At 45.0% G+C, this 24,618-nt stretch overlaps 2 protein-coding genes across 2 annotated transcripts in view; one reads left to right on the top strand and one right to left on the bottom strand.

Annotated features, from left to right (window-relative positions):
• The window catches only part of LOC309562972 (uncharacterized protein), a 581,033-nt gene that overhangs the window by 326,432 nt on the left and 229,983 nt on the right, over positions 1 to 24,618 (bottom strand).
• Positions 2,858 to 6,783, top strand: LOC309563978 (uncharacterized protein; the record flags this gene model as incomplete). Its single annotated transcript, XM_082268608.1, has 5 exons — positions 2,858 to 2,932; positions 3,731 to 3,865; positions 4,338 to 4,580; positions 4,667 to 4,826; positions 5,732 to 6,783. The coding sequence occupies 5 exons, from the start codon at positions 2,858 to 2,860 to the stop codon at positions 6,718 to 6,720; spliced, it is 1,602 nt and encodes a 533-aa protein (XP_082124734.1). The 3' UTR covers positions 6,721 to 6,783.

Below are 24,618 nucleotides of genomic sequence, written 5' to 3'. Positions count from 1 at the left end.
TGTCATGTGACCTCCCAGAATTCTCCTCACCTCTCTGGTCAGGTCTGTGTTTTATTAATAGAGATAAGAGTGATGTCATGTGACCTCCCAGAATCCTCCTCACCTCTCCGGTCAGGTCTGTGTTTTATTAATAGAGATAAGAGTGATGTCATGTGACCTCCCAGAATCCTCCTCACCTCTCCGGTCAGATCTGTGTTTTATTAATAGAGATAAGAGTGATGTCATGTGACCTCCCAGTGACCTCTCACCTCTCCGGTCAGCAGGTAGATGATCTCCAGGGTGAGGTTTAGTATTCTCTTGGTCATGTGATCCTGGTCCTCCTCCATCTTCAGTGATGTGGTCATGTGATCTATGCGTGTTTTTCTGTAGATGGATAGCGGAAAATTAATTGGACTGTATTGGTTGTACAATATTAGGATGTGGATATAAGGGGTTAATAGGTGAGTTACCCCTGGTGGGAATTATCACATATGGATTGGGTTCCTTAGTGTTTGTGGTGTTTCCTGCCCCCTGCAAACCTGATATATTTTGTCCTACCTCTTCCTGCCCCCATTAGTGGCTGATCTCAGATCCCTAGAAAAGGTGACACATCTCCAAAATGAAGAAAATTATCTGGTCCCACAAGTGGAGGAATGTTCTGACACTGAAGGGGTTGATCTAGGTTTCCGCACTATATATGTGTGTATCATCATCTGCTGGAGATAAAAGACGTCACAGTGACTATGGAGGAAGAGGACGGACATGACGAGGGGGTCACTGGGTGTAAATATATAAACTAATATCTTATATCTAGGCACTCCGGATGCAAATCTTTCATCACTATTGTAAGCTCATGGTGACGCAAAACCCACTTTCCCCTATAATAACACTCCTATTATAGGAGGTCTTCCACTTCCTGGACCTCTTGAGCAAAAAAAAAAAAAATATATCTTTAGGCATTTTCTAGCCTTGGCCAGGACAGTTATGCCCGCTATTGGAAAACAACTACCCCTTGTGGAATGGGCTACTGAACTTGATTCCATTAGGACGTGGAATATCTGCTGTCACAGGAAAAGGACAGGGAAGACCAGTTGGATCTCCTGGTCTATGTTTCACTATTTATCTCGTTTTTAAATTGGATTACAGAAGATATTCCTCCAACATCGAACTAGCCATGATAAAGTGAACACCCCCCCCCCCCCCACCTATCGTTTTTGTTCTTCTCGCTCTTTCTCACCTTCCTTCCGAACCGGTTTCTATTTAGTTATCTCTTTTCCCACCATTGGACCCTGGCCATATGTGTTCAGTTATTAGACATGTGCATTCGTTCAAATTTTGCTCCATTGTGTTCATTCTGTAGAATGTATTTGTTTTTCGGAATTCATTTTGTATCTTCTACCTTTCGTATATTCGTTGGTCCGGGTGGATTCGAAAAATGTTAAAGAAGATTACTATATATCCAATATTATATCGAATGGGACGGATTTGAATCTGATGGATTCAATATTTTTTGAATGCTAGTCCAACCCACCAAGAGAAATGGTACTAGCTGATTGGACAATATCGAATAGCATCATGTAAGCCTGAATTAACGAATAGAACGAAATACGGATCCATTCGTTATCTGAATCCTAATTATTGAAATGCCCCCCCCCCCCCCCCACACTTTTCACAGATTTATTTGTATCATTTATCATTTTCCTTCCACTTCACAATTATGTGCCACTTTGTGTCGGCCTATAACATAAAATCCCAATAAAATACATTTACGTTTTTGGTTGTAACATGAGAAAATGTGGGAAATTCCAAGGGGTGTGAATACTTTATCAAGGCACTGTATGTATACCCTTTCATTGGGTTTCCTGAAGAAGGTAACATCCAACTAGCCTTGTTGGGCCGGTACCTTCTCAGTTACATTCTAGATAACCCAAGATAGTCGTATTCAACCTCTGGTGCCTTTTGTCTTCCTTCATCACAATCTAAGTATCTGTGTACATTTTTTTCGATGTATACAATCTATCATTATTGGAAGTCCTGAACCTTACTACTTCTGTACTTTTTCTATACATTGTACATGGAACTCTTGTTTATAAAAACTTTGATAAAATAAGATTGAACTAAAATAGCATCTTACCTTCTGCCAGTTCGAACAATGTCTCCTCTCTACTTCCTCCTGACTCACCTCTAACCTGGAACTTCCTGTCTGTAGCTGACATCACTTCCTGTCCTCCATAAAAACTCCCGCCTGGGTAGAAGTGAGACCATCCTTGTGGAGCTCAGAGGAACTTCAGCCACACAGGAAGTCTCTATGATACGACTAACTGGAAGTGATTTCAGGTACAGGAAGTGAGGTAGCAGGAGGAAGTAGCGAGGAGACATTGCTGGAAGTGGCAGCAGTGGAGGTAATAAGATCTTATTTTATATTTACACCCAGTAACCCCCCCCCCCCCCGTCATGTCCGTCCTCTTCCTCCATAGTCACTGTGACATCTTTTATCTCCAGCAGATGATGATACACGCATATATAGTGTGGAAACCTAGATTACCCATTGGGGGTCAGAACATTTCCTACTCTTACGGGGCCGGAACATCTCCTTCATTTTGGAGTTGTGTCACCTTCTCACTTTATCCGATATCACATAAATATGGTTTCTATGTCCTGATGAAGCCCAAGGACAAAGTTCCTTGTTCCCATGTTGATGGGGACAAGAGACTCTTCCCCACAATACTGGACTGGGAGTTGTGGGGGTCTGCAAATGGGGGGGGGCCTTATTGGAATCTGGAAGCCTGTCCACATTTGGTCAATGATGGCACCCGGGCCGGGAGGCCCCCTTTGCTTGTTATTTGTGGTTAGTAAGTGGCAAGAGTTAGTTATTAACATGGGGGCCACCTCTTGTTTAGACCAGATTCCAATCAGCCCTCACCCACAGACCCCCAAAAACCACGTGGCCAGGGTTGTTGGGAATAGGCCCTTGTCCTCCTCAAAATGAGAACCAGGTCCTGTGCTCATTTTGAGGGCATGTGACCTTGTTTGTTTTTTTCTGGGGGGGGGGGTGGGGGTGGGAAGGGCTCGTCCCTCTTCTCTACTGGCCAGCCAGGCTGCATGGTTGGACCTGGATCTGAAGTGGACTTTGGGGAGAATCAATATGCTTTTTTTTTTTTTTTTTTACATGTGTTCGACATTATCTGTACTTCAACCCTCCCATTACCCCTCAAATCCACATCCTAATATTGTGTAACCAATACCATCCAAATAATTATTACTTTCATTTCCCAAAGCTATCTGTCTACAAGGAGACTTATAGATCAAATGACGGCACCAATGAGGATGGAGGAGGACCGGAGTCACATGACTGAGAAGATACTAAACCTCACCCTGGAGATCATCTACCTGCTGACCGGAGAGGTGAGGAGGATTCTGGGAGGTCACATGACATCACTCTTATCGCTATTAATAAAACACAGACTTGACCGGAGAGGTGAGGAGGATTCTGGGAGGTCACATGACATCACTCTTATCGCTATTAATAAAACACAGACCTGACCGGAGAGGTGAGGAGGATTCTGGGAGGTCACATGACATCACTCTTATCTCTATTAATAAAACACAGACTTGACCGGAGAGATGAGGAGGATTCTGGGAGGTCACATGACATCACTCTTATCTCTATTAATAAAACACAGGCCTGACCGGAGAGGTGAGGAGGATTCTGGGATTGTAACATGATATTCCTTTTGGTTTCTCAATACAGAGATTTCCTCCTGTAAAGTCTAGTGATCATATGACCATCACAGTGCCTCCATGTGACTCCCTAAAAACCAAACAACACAACATGCAGAAGATTCTAGAAGTTATAAACAAGATGATGGAGCTTCTGACAGGAGAGGTGAGCGGTGCTGGGAATTCTGGGACATTATCCAGTAACAGACAAGAGACTTGTCTAGATAATGACTGTACTATATATGTCTATTTCTGTATGTAGAAGTATTTAGAAGGACACAAGGATCTCTGCAAGGACGTCATGATGGAGAATCAGCCACCCCTCACATCACCGGGTAAGAGGAGACTTTATTGTAAAGGAGAGAGCAGTACGGAGGATCCACCTAGATCCCCCATCATCTGATAAACGCATAGAAACAATGTATTCAGTCAGTGTGTGTGTTTCCTACAGATGGATCCAGTAATGGGAACCCACCAGAGAAATGTCCCCGTCCTCTGTATTCCCGGGATTCCACACAGGAAGGTCACACCATCCCCCACCATCATCAGGTAGATGAGGAACAATCACTGATAGTATCATTAGGATCTGTACATTATCTGCATTGTTACCATTGATGTCATTTTTATTATATATTCAGAGTGGAAACCTGAGAGATTCTAAAGGTGAGGTTAAAGAAGAGATAAAGGAGGAGGAGGATGAGGATGAGGATGGGGTGACGGAGGAGTCAGAGTTTCTGTACCAGGACACCATGGTGGAATCATCCATTAACAGAAATCCACCAGAGAGATGTCCCCGTCCTCTGTATTCCCGGGATTCCCCACAGGAAGATCACACCATCCCTCACCGTTACACAGTTGATGGCATGGAGGATCTAGAACATGTAAGTTGCCCATGGAGATGATGTGTGGACACATCATTAGAGCTTATCTTTTACAGATATTATTTTTAAATATTTTCTTGGTTTAGGGTGAAGATCTGATAGATATAAAAGTTGAGATTAAAGCAGAAGAGGAGGAAGAGGAAGAAGAAGAAGAGATGTATGTGAGGGATGATCAGCAGTCTATGGAGGAGGATGGAATAACGGGGACATTTATAGAGGAGGACACTCCTACAGAGATCAGCACAGGTGGGTCATTAACACTAAATACATTCCTCTCTTTTTACTGCTCACTGATTGGTCCATAGTAAGGTTTCGGCCTGTAATAAGCTGGTAATGGTCAATTTCCAGAGCTGTGTTCCCTGTCCTGGACACTAGATCTTCTTTTTCTCTGATAATCTTTATTCTTTTTGCTTCACACACAATTTATCTCTCTAAACCGGTTTTATGTAGATTCTGGGGTTCAGCTGGATAGAAATTTTTGACTTTCACCATAGGCCTTGTTTGACCATGGGTCTCCCGCTCCGTGCTCTTAGTCTATCAAGAATAGATCTCTGACAGAATAAGTCCTCCGGGTTACTTGCTCCTGTCTTTTATATATATAAAAGCAGTGCTGGGAGGGATAACCCACACTTGCATAGTTTCATACCCAGGTCACAGAGTGCAGTCTCAGCAGGCAGTGGTGTAGGACCTCTACAGTTTGTCTAAGGAAAACTTTCAGGCTAGCACTGAACACCAATGTAAAGAGACACGAAGGCCACTTAATACCAATCTTATGAGGGTACACTGACCACCAAACACCAACCTCAGCCCCGCTGTTATTCATGACTGAATCATGGACTAAATAAGGAAGTGCGGGACTTCTTGTGTTGGGAAGATGGCAATGAGTAATAGAGGGGGAGGGGACACTCGTCCTAAAATCCCCTCATCACTGTCAGTCCTATAAAAGACAGTTCTCATTGTTTCCTCACTCTCTGACTAAGGTCCATGAAAAAAGAATGAACTGGTAGGAGATCAGAGGACCCATTTACTAGTTACCTTGAGGGGGGAATTGTAAAATCCTCAGAGACAAAGCTGCCTGATGTGGGCGGAGTCCTGGTTTAGGGGAACCAATCTGCTGATGTCTAGTAATAATCTTTGTATTTCTATTTTAGTAGATGGACGGGAGATGAGGAAAACCTCAGAGGATTATCTCACTTTGTCTCCAGTCTGTAAAGTAGAAGATGAGGACATCACACAGTATAGTCCAGGAGAAAACCCGGCTACCTCAAATGTCCATCAGGCACCACACAGTGTAGATGGACCATCGTATTCCTCTTATCCTGAGGAACCTCAGACTGTGAGGGACAGTGCCGTACCATCGTATTCCTCTTATCCTGAAGAACCTCAGACTGTGAGGGACGGTGCCGGACCATGGTATTCCTCTTATCCTGAGGAACCTCAGACTGTGAGGGACGGTGCCGTCCTTCCAACAGATAAGAGGCTTTCCGGTGCTGAGCGTGGGAAGCATTTCCAGAAATCTAATCCTAATGCGCCTAAAGTAAATCATACGGAGGAGAAGCCATGGTCCTGCCATGAGTCCTGTAAATGCTGCCAACATATCAGACATCAAATATATCATTCAGTCAAGAAGAAATATACCTGTCCTGAGTGCGGCAAATCTTTTTCACAGAAGACCAATCTTTACCAACATAAGAGGTTACACACGGGTGAGAAGCCGTATTCTTGTTCCGAGTGCGGGAAAAGCTTTACACGGAAATCAAAGCTGATTTTACATCAAAGATCTCACACGGGGGAGAAGCCGTACTTCTGCTCTGAGTGCGGGAAATGTTTTTCAGATAAGACTAATATTTCCAGACATCAGAAACTGCACATGGGGGAGAAGCCACATCCCTGTCCTGAATGTGGAAAATGTTTTTCAGGGAAGTCCAATCTTTACAGACATCAGAGATTGCACACGGGGGAGAAGCCATATTCCTGTTCTGAGTGCGGGAAAAGTTTTTCACAGAAGTCCAATCTTTTCAGACATCAGAGAATGCACACTGGGGAGAAGCCGTTTTCCTGTCCTGAGTGCGGAAAATGTTTTGCAAACAAGTCCAATCTCACTGAACATCAGATATGCCACTTGCGGAAGAAGCTTTAATCCTTCCCTGAGTGTGGGTTACCTTTTTAAGAGTAGTCTTGTTTTACCAAACTTTAGAGATCCCACACACGAGTGCGGGAAAATGTCTTCTGTATGAATGTTGGTGGACATGTGGGGAAGAAGCACACCCTGATATACACCTCAGATATACTCCATGGCTAATCTTCATCATGTAAGAAACACTTCATAAGGAGATCAGAGATCACCAAAGACATGGATGAAGTGTTGTCCCGTGTTGGCCATTGATAGCAGGAGAAAAATAAAAATTAAGTCCTTACCTTTCATTGGCTGAGTACATTTGGTGGTATACCCTTAGTTTCCTTGGACAGGCATGATCTCATACGAATCATGAAGAAATCCTACTTGTGTATCCATAAGTGCAATAGCTATTAAAGAAATCAAGTTGATTAAACAGTAAGCACAGGAGGTTAAATGCATGGATCAGTGGGACAAGGACAATCTTTACAAATGAATCCAGGCAATAAAGTTGAGGTCCTTTCATCCGGTCTCCATCTAGAAGCCAAATTGTGAAAAAAGAAAGTCGGGAGAGGAGAAGACGACAAAAGGGGATGAAACACCATGGAAAAAGTCCATATAAGTATAGTAGTTCATACAAAAGAGTAAGAATTTTAATGCCGTTTTTGAAGGTGAAGGAGTCCGAGATAGCAGTAAAAGCCAGATATGAGTTCTTATCCTTCCGCATTTGATGTAAAACAAAAAAACGTTTTTAGCTTGACATAATCAGGGTTCCTGAGGACTATTTCATGCTTTAGGCTGGAAGGTTGTCTGAAAGAAAAGACGGGAGAGTCTTGTTCAGGCATTTCTCAGATTGTCTGGAGGCCTCATTAGCAGATCTCTGGTTATCAGTGGCCTGCTAAGTAACGTTACTGAAAATTGTTTATGACAATTTCTGCGACTGCCTGAAAGTCTTTTGATGTTTCCAGACCTTCTGAGAAAAAAAGAGGGGAGGGTCTTGTTCAGGCACTTCTTTTTATGGGTCGAAAAACACTTGTCCCCCAATTGATCTCCAGCATTATCACCAAGATTGTCTAGAACTATGACAGGCCTCAGTAGCACATCTCTGGTTATCAGTGGCCTGTATTTTCTGGCGTATAAGACTACTTTTGAACCTCAAAAAAATCCCCCCAAAAATGGGGGGTCGTCTTATACGCAGAGTATAATATCTCCAAGGTAACCTAAGTATGAGTATTACCAGTAGATGTAATCTCTCAAGACGCTGGCTGTGGGAATCCTGTACCGGTATACCGTATGTACCGTAGCTTCGGCTACATACAGTGTACCGCGCTGAGCCAATCAGGGAGAGCGATGTATTCTATTATTGAATGCAAAGCCTGCTTGGATTGGCGGAGTAACATCAGCCCGCCTCTCTGACTCTGCCAATCTGAGCAGGCTTTGCATTCAATAATAGAATACATCGCTCACTGTGATTGGCTCAGCATGGTATACTGTATGTAGCCGAAGCTACGGTACATACGGTATACCGGTACAGGATTCCCACAGCCAGCGTCTTGAGATTACATCTACTGGTAATACTTAGGGTACCTTGGAGATATGAGAGATTACATATATTACAGTACTTGGGGTACCTTGGAGATCTTTGAGAAATCTGATGTTTTTCAATGGTGTTGCCTTGCTTCGGAAGGGGGGTAGTCTTATACGGTGAGTATAGCCCAAAACCTATGCTTTAACTTGAAAATTAGGGGGGCCATCTTATACGCCCAGTCGTCTTATACGCCGGCAAATACGGTACCTAAAATAGTTAACGACAATTTTTCAGAGATGGGCAGTTGACCTGAGTATACAGTGGGCAGTGTGTTTCCCTATTGTTTTACCGGTATTTTTCATCATGTTTCCATATTTTTATGTAAAATCCATACTCAACAGACAAAATTTGTATAAATATTAGGGTCTGCTGGATTGATATGAAACATTTCTCACTCCTTAAGCTTTGAAATTGGGTGAATGGAGGGATCTGCGACACCCTCTAGAACAGGGATCCTCAAACTACGGCCCTCCAGCTGTTGCGGAACTACACATACCATGTGTGACAGGAGTCACTTTGGGCATGGGGGTTGTGGACCCCAAATTCCTTTAAAGAGGTTGGGAGGCACCATGTCCAGCCTTGTGTGGCTTTCTTATGTTTAAGTCACCCTGCATCTTTTATGAATGCAGGGTGACCGGGAGGGTGGTGTACACTGAGAATATGGTTTGGACTATTTCAAATGGGACAGTATATGCATTACCAATATCTCTCAGGACATATGGAGATCTATCTTATTCCTATACACTGTAAAGCACAGGAAGTGCAACTCCTAATTTGAGCGTCCAGGAACTATGAGAGACGCCATGTCTGCTAATCAATGTGTATTAGCTGCAGAGAGAGGGGGGGGGGGGATTGTTTCCAGCAGCCCCTCCTAAAGAATGTCTACTGATTAACTAAGTGCTTTTGTCTAAAATAGGACAGTATGTTAATTGGGTCTGAGACTATTGATAAGTATGTTAATGAGCTCACCTAGCTTTCTACTAAGGGAGGTAATTACACAGTCATTGTTCATGTGGTATTCTCAAAGTATATATAAATGCTGTGTTTCTTTCAATAAAGAAGAAGAGAGTTACTCTTGATCGAACCTCACTACAGAGCCTTGTCTCGTACTTGGGGGGGAAATTATTGATGGGCTTCATGTATGGGGGATTGGAGTGGTCGATAGCTGTCCGGGTGTTCGGGAGCGGATTATCCTAGACGACTGTAACCCCTTTCATACTTGGGGTGTCGTTACACCATGAGGCATTGTAAAACTCTGACATTCACAGACATGACTAGGCATGATAGGAATTGTAGTTCCTGAACAAATGGAGGGCCATAGTTTGAAGAGCCCTGCACTAGAAGGTCCATATAAAGGTGTTGTTACTCCAACTTGAGATCTACCACCAAAGGAAGAACATCTGCCAAGAGTCTTCTTTTCTGAGAGCGAATCTCAGATCAATTTTATGTTCCATTGACTGAACTTTGCTGGAACCCAAAGAACCACGGACTTTCATTCTTTATCCTTTTTTGTTTTGTTTTGCTTGTTGTATTATTTTTATTTTTTCCGTTATATGATCTCTTTCTGTAAATACTTTTTCTGCACCATTTCCTTCTCTTTCAATAAATAATATTTTAAAATCGTTAAGCTTATCTCTAATGCTCTAAACCAGAACCTAAAGAATTCCGTTCATTTGAGGAGCGTTGATATAACGTACATCTCTACAATATCCTTGTCTGCGTGACAGCGGGTATTACAGACAGTTTTTACCGGTCAGACTTGTTACAGTACATACTTTCACGTAGCTGATCGGAGACTGAAATGATAAGGTTGGCCTCTCTTGTATCTCCAGCCCAGGTCCCGCTGAAGGTTGAACAGAGGGTACAAAGGGACAGGAGGAACATAAGTTCCGGCAGGTGTTGCAACAGGAGAAGCAGACCCTGCCAGACTGGCAGAACATCAGGACAGGAACGGTAGCTGATCCCGCCTAAGTTAAAGGGGAACTCCACACAGGCTGCGGGTTCAGATGCAAGACTTGTCAGAGCTCCTAGCAGGCTTGAAACAGGAGCTCTGAGGAAGGGAGCTTGTCTCCCGAAACGCATCCACATAGGAGTCCAAGCACAGGGATGTGTCCTCCTCCACATAGCAGTCCAAGCACAGGGATATGTCCTCCTCCATATAGGAGTCCAAGCACAGGGATGTGTCCTCCTCCACATAGCAGTCCAAGCACAGGGACGTGTTCTCCTCCACATAGGAGTCCAAGCACATGGACATGTCCTCCACATAGTAGTCCAAGCACAGGGACGTGTCCTCCTCCACATAGGTGTCAAAGCACAGGGAGGTGTCCTCCTCCACATAGGAGTCCAAGCACAGGGACGTCTCCTCCTCCACATAGGAGTCCAAGCACGGTGACGTGTCCTACTCCACATAGGAGTCCAAGCACAGGCATGTGTCCTACTCCACATAGGATTCCAAGGACAGGGATGTGTCCTACTCCACATAGGAGTCCAAGCACAGGGACGTGTCCTCCTCCACATAGGAGTCCAAGCACGGGGACATGTCCTCCTCCACATAGGAGTCCAAGCACAGGGACGTGTCCTCCTCCACATAGGAGTCCAAGCACAGGGATGTGTCCTACTCCACATAGGAGTCCAAGCACAGGGACGTGTCCTCCTCCACATAGGAGTCCAAGCACAGGGACGTGTCCTCCTCCACATAAGAGTCCAATAACAGGGACGTGTGCTCCTCCACATAGCAGTCCAAGCACAGGGACGTGTCCTACTCCACATAGGTGTCCAAGCACAGGGACGTGTCCTCCTCCATATAGGAGTCGATATATGATATGCAATTTTATTCTTCATGTTTTGTGAGTATGTTTTTGGCTTTTCATTAAAAATTGTTTAAAGATGTCAAAAAGGTAATGCGCTAGACGTTTGCGCCTTCTTTTTTGTTTCTTTGAAACAAGAACTCCCTGTGATGAGCAAAGCTGATACAGATGACAGCCGGATAGGCACTTGAACTAGATGTGAGAGCCAAGCCAGGAACAGGGTAGCTGAGGTCAGCAGCAGGCAGGCAGCAAGGTACCAAGACATAAGGCAGAGACATGGTCAAGAACGGAGCTGGGGTCTGGAACTGGTCACAGAGCAGAAGCAGGATCCAAATTCAGGTATGTGGTCAAGAATGGAGCTGGGGTCTGGAGCTGGTCACAGAGCAGAAGCAGGATCCAAGTTCAGGTACGTGGTCAAGAACGGAGCTGGGGTCTGGAGCTGGTCACAGAGCAGAAGCAGGATCCAAGTTCAGGTACGTGGTCAAGAACGGATCTGGAGTCTGGAACTGGTCACAGAGCAGAAGCAGGATCAAAGTTCAGATACGTGGTCAAGAACGGAGCTGGAGTCTGGAACTGGTCACAGAGCAGAAGCAGGATCCAAGTTCAGGTACATGGTCAAGAACGGAGCTGGAGTCTGGAACTGGTCAGAGAGCAGAAGCAGGATCCAAGTTCAGGTACGTGGTCAAGAATGGAGCTGGGGTCTGGAACTGGTCACAGAGCAGAAGCAGGATCCAAGTTCAGGTATGTGGTCAAGAACGGAGCTGGAGTCTCAAACTGGTCACAGAGCAGAAGCAGGATCCAAGTTCAGGTATGTGGTAAAGAACGGAGCTGGGGTCTGGAACTGGTCACAGAGCAGAATCAGGATCCAAGTTAAGGTACGCGGTCAAGAATGGAGCTGGAGTCTGGAACTGGTCACATAGCAGAAGCAGGATGCAAGTTCAGGTATGTGGTCAAGAACGGAGCTGGGGTCCGGAAGTGGTCACAGAGCAGAAGCAGGATCCAAGTTCAGGTATGTGGTCAAGAACGCAGCTGGAGTCTGGAACTGGTCACAGAGCAGAAGCAGGATCCAAGTTCAGGTCAGAGGCCAGCCGAGTCATCAACAAGGGAACAGGCAGAGTAAAAGCAGGCACTGGAGCAGGAGCCCCTTTAAATAGTCCGTCTGGCACCAACATGCACTGAGTGCACTCTCATGCTCGTGCGCGCTCACCCGTGTGCATTCCTGTGCGCATGCACGCTCCTAGTCACCATTCTGCCGAGAATTCTAAAAATCGCAGATCGCCGACATTACTAGTAAAAAAAAAAAGTAAAAATTACATAAATCTTTCTCCTAGTTTGAAGACGCGATACCTTGCGCAAACCAATCAATATACGCTTATTGGGATTTTTTTTACCAAAAATATGTAGCAGAATACATATTGGCCTAAAATGATAAAAATAAAAAAAAATTCATTTTTACACCAATTTTATTTGGGTACAGCATCGCACAACCGTGCAATTGTTAGTTAAATTAACGCAATGCCGAATCGCAAAAAATGGCCTGGTCATTAAGAGAGAAAACCTTCCGGTCCAGAAGTGGTTAAGTAGCAAATAAAAGGACATGTCAGTATTAGGCAAATTAATGCTTCACACAAACCACACACACAACCGGCCAGGTCCTCCTTGTGCTTCTTGAGCCTCAAGTCCTGGTAAATGCCTCATCCGGGGGGGACAAATACACCTGGGTATATTCAAAGTGGTGTGACACAAAGATACAAAAATGGAAGCAGCAAACCTTCAGGACCTCAATTCCAAACCATGAACCATGCTCCTTCGCCCCTCAGACTTGGAATAATGTCTCTGGTCCTACAGACATGAGGACATTATCTGGTAGGATTCTGGCACTTTACTCATCAAGCTTAGAAGAGCAGACTAGATCATCAATAGGATCCTGGCACTTTACTCTCCTCGAGCTTAGAAGAGCAGACTGACTGAATCATCAATAGGATCCTGGCACTTTACGCCTCAATCTTAGACAGCAGACTGTGTCATCGATAGGATCCTGGCACTTTGCTTCTCAAGTTTGGTAAGAGCAGACTGACCATATCATCGATAGGATTCTGGCACTTTACTCCTCAAGCTTGGACGAGCAGATTGACCGGTCATTGATAGGATCCTGGCACTTTACTCCTCAAGCTTAGAAGAGTACACTGACCATGTCATTGATAAGATCCTGGCACTTTACTCCTCAAGCTTAGAAGAGCAGTTTGACTGTGTCATCGATAGGATCCTGGCATTTTACTCCTTAAGCTTAGAAGAGCAGACTGACTGTGTCATCGATGGGATCCTGGCATTTTACTCCTCAAGCTTAGAAGAGCAGACTGACCATATCATCGATAGGATCCTGGCACTTTACTCCTCAAGCTTAGAAGAGCAGACTGACCGTGTCATCAATAGGATCCTGGCACTTTACTCCTCAAGCTTAGAAGAGCAGACTGACCATATCATCGATAGGATTCTGGCACTTTACTCCTCAAGCTTGGACGAGCAGATTGACCGTTTCATTGATAGGATCCTGGCACTTTACTCCTCAAGCTTAGAAGAGCAGACTGACCGTGTCATCAATAGGATCCTGGCACTTTACTCCTCAAGCTTGGACGAGCAGTTTGATCGTGTCATTGATAGGATCCTGGCACTTTGCTCCTCAAGCTTAGAAGAGCAGATTGACCGTGTCATCAATAGGATCCTGGCACTTTAATCCTCAAGCTTAGAAGAGCAGACTGACTGTATCATCGATAGGATTCTGGCACTTAACTCCTCAAGCTTGGATGAGCAGTTTGATCGTGTCATTGATAGGATCCTGGCACTTTGCTCCTCAAACTTAGAAGAGCAGATTGACCGTGTCCTCGATAGGCTCCTAATGCAATATTCCCCACACTCACATTCAAGATAATCGGCTGTTCAGTGATGCTGGGTGCTGTAATGACCATAGGTTGGAATCCGTGGATACTCAAAGTGAAGAAATGTCATCAGCACACCAAGGATTCCTCGAAAGGGTCCAAAGCTTTATTCCATGGTCACATAATATTAATATACAGTAACATTTTGGAGCCACGCAGAGTGAATAGGATAGGATCCTGGATTCCTGGCACTTTACTCCTCAAGCTTAGAAGAGCAGATTGACCGCATCATCGATAGGATCCTGGCACTTTACTCCTCAAGTTTAGAAGAGCAGATTGACTGTGTCATCGATAGGATCCTGGCACTTTACTCCTCAAGCTTAGAGGAGCAGATTGACTGTCATCGATACGATCCTGGCACTTTACTCCTCAAGCTTAGAAGAGCAGATTGACCGTGTCATCGATAGGATCCTGGCACTTTACTTCTCAAGCTTAGAAGAGCAGATTGACCATGTCATCGATACAATCCTGGCACTTTGCTCCTCAAGCTTAGAAGAGTAGACTGATGGTGTCATCAAAAGGGTCCTGGCACTTTTCTCCTCAAGCTTAGAAGAGCAGATTGACTGTGTCATCGATAGGATCCTGGCATTTTACTCCTCAAGCTTAGAAGAGCAAACTGACCGAATCATCGATAGGATGATGATGATTCAATACAATACAATCTTCACTCCTAATTTATGTCAAATGGGAAGATGTTTTTAATGCAAAATAAAGTTTGGTAAATTAGATAAAAGTTTTTAGCCTGATCATTCTTCAGGGCCCTTATGGCCCATGGAACCCAGCTTACCTTCAAGAGGTTGAGATATCCCTCTCTCAGCTCCCTAGGCCCCTATTTACCAATCAACAGCAAGAGTGTTTCTCAAGTATAAAAAATTGTATCCATAAAAACAGAAAAAAAAATAGAAAAACAGATAAAATTACAAAAGTACTTAACAAATAGGAAAAAACGAAACAAAAAAGGTAAAGCAGATATTCCTGTTCCCAGGAAAAAGCGTACCATATGTAGCACTACTCCCATGGGAGCTGCTGAGTGTGGGTTCCCCTTGGTTACCATTAGCAACAGCAGAACTTTCTGACATATTTCCAAGTGATTTTACCTCAGACAAGGACCAGTCCAGTTTCTTTGGTTTTTATGTTTTATTAGGAACTGTATCAGGGATACTCCAACTGAACCGAACTATGCACAATAGGCAGGGACGATCTGGAAAATTGCTGATTAACGCTGGTTAAATGCTGATTAACACTGGTTAACGCTGGTTAAATGCTGATTAACGCTGGTTAAATGATGATTAACGCTAGTTAACGCTATATTGAGCTAGTCACGGCTAGGCAGCTGATTCACTTTGCCGTTGGCTGTGAAAGAGTCCATAAAGGTTCCTGAGGTAGCTAATCTTTAAGGTAGACTGTATTGCTGAGACTTCAGGGCCCTTCCTGGCACCCCCTTTACCTTCTAATCTTCAGGGCTTGACAACTTGGCACCCCCTTTACTGTATCACTCTGGGTTAGCTGGCTCCTTGTTCCCCTTGACCCCTCTGGAGTGGTCCCCTCTCTTAGGCAGATGCTTGAGTACTCACGACACTGTTTTTCCAGAAGTAGTCTGCCCAGCAGCTCCACTTGGTCAGCGTACTGGATCCTTCTGCAGCACAGCTCAACCCCTGGTCCCTAGGCCGACTGCCTGGACCACCTTCCTCACTTCAGCAGGAGGAGAGACAGCCGCCCACCTCCTCCTGGGACTTTGCTCCCGCCAAAGGACACCCTGTCACATGCCCCCTCTGGATTTATTCCCAATCCCAGGATGCATTGCAGCAATGCCCACCCACTGGGAGAGTCATAAACCCTGGTGTGCTATTGGCTAGGTTTTCTCCACTGTCCAACAAGGTCCCTCATTGGATACAGTGGGGAGACTCCCCAGACTCAACAGGTCACACCTGGAAGCATGTGACAGGCTAATTAACAGATCAGACCCTCCTGATAAGCAGACAAAGTACTTTGGACCACTGAGCAACAGTCCAGTGCTGCTTCTCTGTAGCCCAGGTCAGGCGCTTCTGCCGCTGTTTCTGGTTCAAAAGTGGCTTGACCTGGGAAATGCGTGTACACGGTGGCTCTAGATGTTTCTACTCCAGACTCAGTCCACTGCTTCCGCAGGTCCCCCAAGGTCTGGAATCGGTCCTTCTCCACAATCTTCCTCAGAGTCCGGTCACCTCTTCTCGTTGTGCAGCGTTTTCTGCCACACTTTTTCCTTCCCACAGACTTCCCACTGAGGTGCCTTGATACAGCACTCTGGGAACAGCCTATTCGTTCAGAAATTTCTTTCTGTGTCTTACCCTCTTGCTTGAGGGTGTCAATGATGGCCTTCTGGACAGCAGTCAGGTCGGCAGTCTTACCCATGATTGCGGTTTTGAGTAATGAACCAGGCTGGGAGTTTTTAAAAGCCTCAGGAATCTTTTGCAGGTGTTTAGAGTTAATTAGTTGATTCAGATGATTAGGTTAATAGCTCGTTTAGAGTACCTTTTCGTGATATGCTAATTTTTTGAGATAGAAATTTTGGTTTTTCATGAGCTGTATGCCAAAATCATCAATATTAAAACAATAAAAGGCTTGCACTACTTCAGTTGTGTGTAATGAATCTAAAATATATGAAAGTCTAATGTTTATCAGTACATTACAGAAAATAATCAACTTTATCACAATATGCTAATTTTTTGAGAGGGACCTGTAGATTCAACGATATCGTACCAATGTTTCCATAACACCACGTAAAATATTATATTATAATGAACCATATCTACAATAGGTGGTGATAGGAAACAAATTAATGGGTCAATCATAGAAGTGGGTCAAATCCCATTCAAAGTTTAAACCCACAGGTTTTCTCGTTCCTAAAGAAAATATCCAAAATACCTCCCGTTTACACAGTATCCTAGAATTGTCTCCACCTCTCCTAAGGGTAATTATCTTCTCTATACCCTGTATCTGTAACAAGGAGGTATCTCCACCATGTGTCCCATTAAAATGTCTCGCCACGTTAGTGGTGTGATCCTTTTCAATGTCATAAACATGATCGTGTAAACGATCCCGAAGTCGCCTAGCCTTGCGAGCAACATATTGTTTCGCACAAGCCTTCCAGGTGATCAAGTAAATCCCATTTATAGTATTGCAGTTAATAAAGGTCCTAATTTTGAAAGTTCTGCAATTGGCAGTAGAAACAAACCGGCTACTTTTAATTAAACGAGGACAACATGGGCAAATGTTTGCTCCACATTTAAACATGTAGTGGTGTGCCCCTTTATCCAGATGCAGGTGCAACTCCCTTTAACTTGATTCCCCACAATCCTCTGGGCTCCCAGCATCCCCTGAGTTCCAGGACACGCCAGGGAGTATAAATGCCAGCTTCCTGTGCTCAGAGAGATCCTGCCTGATGGGACAGCAGTGACTGGGCAAGTGAGCTGTCCCCAGGTGCTGGGTCCTTATCTGCCAAGTCTGGTGTGCGGGCCACCAGCAGCGAGCACAAGAGCATGCAGCATCTATCCAAGCCCCAGTCACTGGAGAGGACTCTGTCACAGTCCATGTGGAGAAGCTGTCCAAGCAGTGGGTTGGTCCTATCTGCGGCCCCCAGAGCCTCCTGACCGAAGTCAGCATCAGTAGCGCCTGTGTGAAGTCTGTGCCAGCAGGAAATCCCCTCAGCTCACAGTCTGCTGAATGAACGATCAATCTCTTGGAACACGTGAGGATCTTCAGTTCTTTATCCTATCAGTAAACTGAACTCAGAACATTAGTAGAACTGCAATAGATTTGTTTTCACATGTTTTATGCCTATTTCTCCCTTCCTCATATTGCTGTTTTGTACTGCAAACCCCTGTTCACATGATCTCCTGTGTAATCTACGTTCCACATTGTTAAGTAAAGTAGAAATTGCACATCACCACTGGTCTGATCATTTGGCTGATACCGTTACATAACAAACATACCTGTAAAGTTTAGCCATGTTCCACTGCGGATGTGAGAATCAAAATCACTAGGAGATATGGAGTTGGCTAGAGAAGGAGCTTGTCGTGACACAGTTTTAACCCCTTTAGATAAGATCTTTTCATAGCATTCATCATCATACAGAATGGATATATGGCGTTCTATTATTCTCCTGGTTTTGTTAAATTCCATACTGAAAGCAGTGGAGAAGACAGGGATGGTCTCAAGGCTAGGCTTAGGTTTTTCCTTATGTAATAATTTTTCTCTAGATGTACTTTCAGCGATGTCCATCGCTCTTCGAAGTACATTCGACTGGTATCCCCGGGCACAAAACCTGTCATACATCTCCTCCTTCTCCTGTCGGAAATCATCCTCCCCACTGCAGATCCTACGCAACCGCAAAAATTGGCCCACTGGAATGCTGCGGAATGTCACATGATTTGGGTGTCCAGAATCCGCACGGAGTAGGGTGTTCCCCGACAGGGGGGTCCTATAAAGGTTAGATGTAATGCAACCCTCCTTGTTCAATAAAACCACATCCAAAAAAGGAACCAACCTACTGTTCATCTGTCCTGAGCGCTTCTTAGTAAGCCAACAGTCAGCAGCAGGCCGTTTGCCAAAGGTGCTGTTGTGTGGTGGCCCAGTCTTCTCCTGGAATTCTTCTGTTTCTTTCTTGAAGGAGAGAGACTTAAGCCTCGTACACACGCGTCGAAATTCGGCCGGGAATTTTCATCCGACAGAACCGATCTGCCGATTTTTGGCTTGTTAGTATGATGCTTCCGACAACCGACTCCGACTTTTCGGCCGAAAAAATTCTGGTGTGCAGGCTATAAAATTTTTGTCCTCCGTCAAAACACGTCCGATTTTCGTGCAGTCAGTACAGATTTCGACAGGGAAAAATCTTATGAGCAAGACTGGGCATGCTCAGAGAAGAAAGAACACAAAGAAAGCAAACCAACACATGACATCACTTCTGAAGTAGAATTTTGTCGTGCGGGAAAATTCGTGTGCAGTCTAGAGCACATTCCTACCAACAAAACACAACTCTGGACAAAAGACGGACGACCGGTCGGCTGAAATTCGTTGCGTGTGTACTAGGCTTTAGGCATTGACCTCTGCTCAGCAAGCAAGAAATGTCTTTATTTTTCTCTTCTACTCTACCTTGATTATAGATTTTTTTGTCATATTATTTTGCCCTTAAAAGTCCCGCAATTGAGGGAATCTGTGTGTAGTGTTACTATTTAGGGATGTGGGCTACATTTGTCTAATAGGCTCCAGTTAAGGCAACTCTTCTCAGCAAGCAAACAGTCAGCAGCAAGCTTTGAGCCAAAGGTATTGTTATCTGGTGGCCCAGTCTTCGCTTGGATTTCTTCTGGTCTCTTCTTGAAGGAGGGAGCCTGAGACCTTAAACTTTTCTCAGCAAGCAGTCAGCAACAGGCCATCAGCCAAAAGTATTGTTATCTGGTAGCCCAGTCTTCTCTTGGATTTCTTCTGGTCTCTTCTTGAAGGAGGGAGCCTGAGGCCCTGAGCTTTTCTCAGCAAGCAGTCAGCAGCAGGCCACCAGCGAAAGGTATTGTTATCTGGTGGCCCAGTCTTCTCTTGGATGTCCACTGGTCTCTTCCTAAAGGAGGGAGCCTGAGGCCGCCCGTGATCTTTTCTCAGCAAGCAGTCAGCAGCAGGTCACCAGCCAAAGGTGTTGTTATTTGGTGGTCCGGTCTTCTCCTGGAATGGATCTGGTCTCTTTGGCCATGAGCACTTCTCAGCAAGCAAGCAGTCAGTAGCAGATCATCAGCCAAAGGTGTTATTTGGTGGCTGGCAGGAGGTAAGGTTGCCAGTCAAAGCAGGCTGGCAGTTCACTCTTTCAGCAAGGAGTTAAAACACAGCAGAAGACCAGGTAGGTACACAATCAGTTACGTAGAGAACACATGCTTTTGCTTATATATTATATCCACTCCTTTTTAGGGATGAGCTTGAGTTTGGTCCAGTTATCTGTCAATGCTAAGCCAGCGAACTGCAGGCGAAAGAATATGCATATATACAAAGGGGTGGAGATGCTGGTGACCTCATTAACCTGATCTGGCCACAATAGGTCAATGACATTGACCTAATATGGCCATGCGCCCATATTGGGTCGATGAGGTTTCACATTTCCCTCCTGCATCTCATTCACTCAGCGATGACAGCTAACTTCTGAGTTTGGACAAACTTGGGTTTCGACAAAAACCCAAACTTCTTATTACTTCTGTTATCAACTACCAGAATATGAAGGTGGTGCTGGGGGTGCAGTGAGTGGTGCTGGGGGTGGAGTAAGGGATGCGACCCCTATATTTCCTAGTCACTTCACTCACACAAACTTGTAATGGAGTAAAATGGGTGAGCCCACACAGGTTTATGGGCTGGCAAGACTCTGTAATACTACTGACTTTTTGCCCAAACATAATATGGCGTCAAGGCAGGGAATGTATTGGCAGGATGGGGTGGAGTAGCACAGCGTGCATTGGTTAGACTGCCATGGACCTGGGGGGCACATACCATTCACACCTTAATAATGCTTGCATATTACAAACATCAACTCATGTATACAGAATAGCGATTGTTTACCGGATGATAGTTCATATCTCTGGAAGGGTTTGAATTGTATTTTCCATTTCTTAATAGTAGGTGAGGTTGAATAAAGACAACAGTCCATCTAGTACAACCTGTGTAGGTGTGTGTGGCCGTAATCATCTCTCATACCCTGAATGTTCTTCTCCTTGAGATGTACGTCTAAGAGTCTTTTGAAAGCCACCATACTTCCCGCAGAAACCACCTCTTGTGGTAGAGAATTCCACAATCTTGTAGCCCTAACAGTAAAGAGCCCCCCACGTTGCCTGAGGTTAAAACGCTTCTCCTCTAATCGCATTGTAGTCCTCATGCAATCCTTTCGACTGAATAGCTTTTTTTCTATGCTGAGATCAATAGCTTGGGGGCATTGCGTTAGCCCCTGGCCCAGGTAACTTTGGCATGGGGCAGTTGATAAGACTGTACTTTATTTCCTATTCAACGCATGGGATATTACTTGGCATACAATATGTAGCACTGCCCCAGTAAGGACTGCTGGATACTGACTCTGCGGGCTCCCCTGGTTACCAGCACACGGTTAGGATTAGATAAAGTTCCTGGATCCCTCCTTGCTCCTGTTGGCTCTTGACAGAAATAAACAGTGTAGGGGTGTTGGTTTTCTGTTGCTTATTGATAATTGGGATATGAGAAGGGAATAGTGGGATACTCCAATTGAACTATTGGACTTCTATCTTCAGAACATCTTTAGTACTTAGGAACAGCCAGGCTGTTAATCCACACTGCCACAAGTGTAGAAAGGGTTAAGTCTCTTGCTCTCTGACAAGACGACTTGGTGAACAATATCTTATCTTCAGGACACTCTCACTAGCATCCCCTTTCACCTGACACCCATCCACTGACTATCCTAGGGGCAGGGGTGACCCCCTCAGGTCAGGCCCCTTGACACGAGTTTCTGTACTCACTGTACTGCAGAGACAGATCCTTCAGCATCTCCCCTCTCAGTCAGCTCCTCTTGACCTCTGGGTTCAGCTCCTCACTGCTGCTCTCCAGGCCCTCAGGATGACTCCTTGAGGCCGCATGGCACCTCTACAGAGGAGGAGGCAGCCGCCCCCTCCCTCTGGGAATCCGCTCCCTAACGAAAGACCTCCAGCACATGTGCTCCGGGCTTTTATACAGTATCCTAAAATGCAACCAGGCGACCTGCCCTCTGACATTCATCAGGACTGTATCAAAAGCCTATGCACCCATTCGTCAGGTTTCCTCCCACTGTCCAACATGCCTCCCTATTGGACCAGCGTGAAACACTCTCTAGCCACAATAAATTCTATACTGAGCACAATGAGCAGACCTCACCAACAGATCCTGCTCTCTGGTAGGCAGAGAGCAGTATTGATTTACCTGCAGCCCCTCTGGTAAGCAGACAGAGCTCAAAACTATACTTTCTCACAAGCACCTACCTAGGAAGGTGCTACATCCACCCCCCACCAAACTGAGCCATGTCCTCACTAACAGATCCTGCTCTCTGGTAGGCAGAGAACAATATAGATTTACCTGCAGCCCCTCTGATAGGCAGACAGAGCTTAAAACTATACTCTCTCACTAGCACCTACCTAGGAGGGAGCTACACTCACCCCCCGCCAAACTGAGCCATGTCCTCACTAACAGATCCTGCTCTCTGGTAGGCAGAGACTAATATGGATTTACCTGCAGCCCTTCTGGTAAGCAGACAGAGCTCAAAATTATACTTTCTCATGAGCACCTACCTAGGAGGGTGCTACAAATAAAAGGAGGTTTTTTATGCTCCCCATGCTTAGTTTTTATTGTGGTATAATCTATATGGAAAAATATATGGTTTAAACCTGAACAGAAAGTGACCTGATGTCATAAAGTGAAACATTTCTGGGATGGTTGTATAGGTAGTTGGTGTTCCAGAAACACGGCTTGATTCCTCACAAGACTGGGGTGTTTGTATTCATGCTGATCCTCTTGTTTAGAGGGACACGGGACATAGAAAAGATGGAGGGGAGTTTCTCTATGTTAGATGTGATGTTAAAGTGAGGAAGAAAAATGATCTGGTGGTTGGAGGGGATGACGAGTATGTAGTTGGAGGTTGTGATGGTGCGGAGGAGGAATTACGGGTGGAATGATTGATGGGTCTATGAACTGATGGACTTATCATTGGAATCTACTACAGACGTCCTGAGATTTATGAGAAGGGGGATAGTCGGCTGTTCCAACAAGTACAAGCCGGTAAAACCAAACTACTAAGACACAAGATTATAGACTAAAATTAAAACCTACAGGATGGACCTTACTTGTAGTGTTAGAAAAAGGAATAAAGGAAAAGAAAAGAACATTTCATCATACAAATCTGAAGGCCGACCTTTATCAATCAACTTACAAAGAATATCAAGAGTCTATAATTGGGAATATTTATTCTTAATTTCTATCATACTAAAAAATATATGTTAATGTAATTGCGTTTTAGTAAATATGAAATGTTACATTTAGAAATGTCATATTTTCCACTTTCAGCCAACAGGTGGCACTCTCCAAACAAATGAAGCTGCCTGTTATGGCTAATGACTACTGCACTAAATTGTCAGTCTGGTCATGAAGTCCCTTCTCTTCCTCCACCATGATGTCTTCCTTTCAAGCTTCTGCTGAAGATCAGGAGAGATCACTACACTGCTAGAGGGACCCAACCAGCAGTAACACCTCCTCCTTCTCTCTCCTAGAGGGACCCAACCAGCAGTGACACCTCCTCCTTCTCTCTCCTAGAGGGACCCAACCAGCAGTGACACCCCCTCCTTCTCTCTCCTAGAGGGACCCAACCAGCAGTGACACCCCTCCTTCTCTCTCCTAGAGGGACCCAACCAGCTGTGACCCCTCCTCCTTCTCTCTCCTAGAGGGACCCAACCAGCAGTGACACCCCCTCCTTCTCTCTCCTAGAGGGACCCAACCAGCAGTGACACCCCCTCCTTCTCTCTCTTAGAGAGACCTAACCAGCAGTGACACCCCTCCTTCTCTCTCCTAGAGGGACCCAACCAGCTGTGACCCCTCCTCCTTCTCTCTCCTAGAGGGACCCAATCAGCAGTGACACCCCTCCTTCTCTCTCCTAGAGGGACCCAACCAGCTGTGACCCCTCCTCCTTCTCTCTCCTAGAGGGACCCAATCAGCAGTGACACCCCTCCTTCTCTCTCCTAGAGGACCCAACCAGCAGTGACACCCCCTCCTTTTCTAGAGGGACCCAAACAGCAGTGACACCCCCTCCTTCTCTCTCCTAGCAGGTCAGACAGAACTTTGAAGTCTTTAGTGATCTCTGATTTCCTTCTAAAGTGTTTCTTCCATGATAAAGATCAGAAGAGCGCTCAGCTACGTGTTTTCTGAGGTGTATATCAAGATGTGCTTCTTCCCAGTGTGAGATCTCTGATGTATGGCAAAATATGATCCATATAGAAGACATTTCCCACACTCAGGACACTAATAAATCTCAAGGATTGTATGAGTTCTCTGATGTTTAGTATGACAAGACTTTCATGTAAAACATTTCCCACACTCAGAGCAGGATTACGGCTTCTCACCCGTGTGAGATCTCTGTACGGCCACATTTTGATACATATAGAAGACATTTCCCTCACTTAGGACACCAATACACCTCAACACCTCAAGGGTTGTAGGAGTTCCCTGATGTTTGTGAAAAAAGACTTCTGTAACTTTCCTTCACTTGGGACAAGAATACGGCTTCTCCCCTGTGTGAGATCTTCGATGCATAACAAGGTCTGATTTCCGTTGATAAAATTTCCCGCACTTAGAGCAGGAATACGGCATCTCCCCTGTGTGAGATCTTTGATGTATAACAAGGTCTGATTTCCGTTGATAACATTTCCCGCACTCAGAGCAGGAATACGGCTTCTCCCCTGTGTGAGATCTTTGATGTATAGCAAGATCTGATTTCTGTGAAAAACATTTCACGCACTCAGGACAGGAATATGGCTTTTCTCCCGTGTGAGATCTCTGATGTCTACCAAGGTCAGAATTCTGAATAAAACATTTTCCGCAC

Source organism: Pelophylax lessonae, assembly GCF_965119305.1.
Source record: "Pelophylax lessonae genome assembly, chromosome: 9".
Taxonomy (NCBI): Eukaryota; Metazoa; Chordata; class Amphibia; order Anura; family Ranidae; genus Pelophylax; species Pelophylax lessonae.
This window is presented reverse-complemented; position numbering and strand designations above follow the sequence as displayed.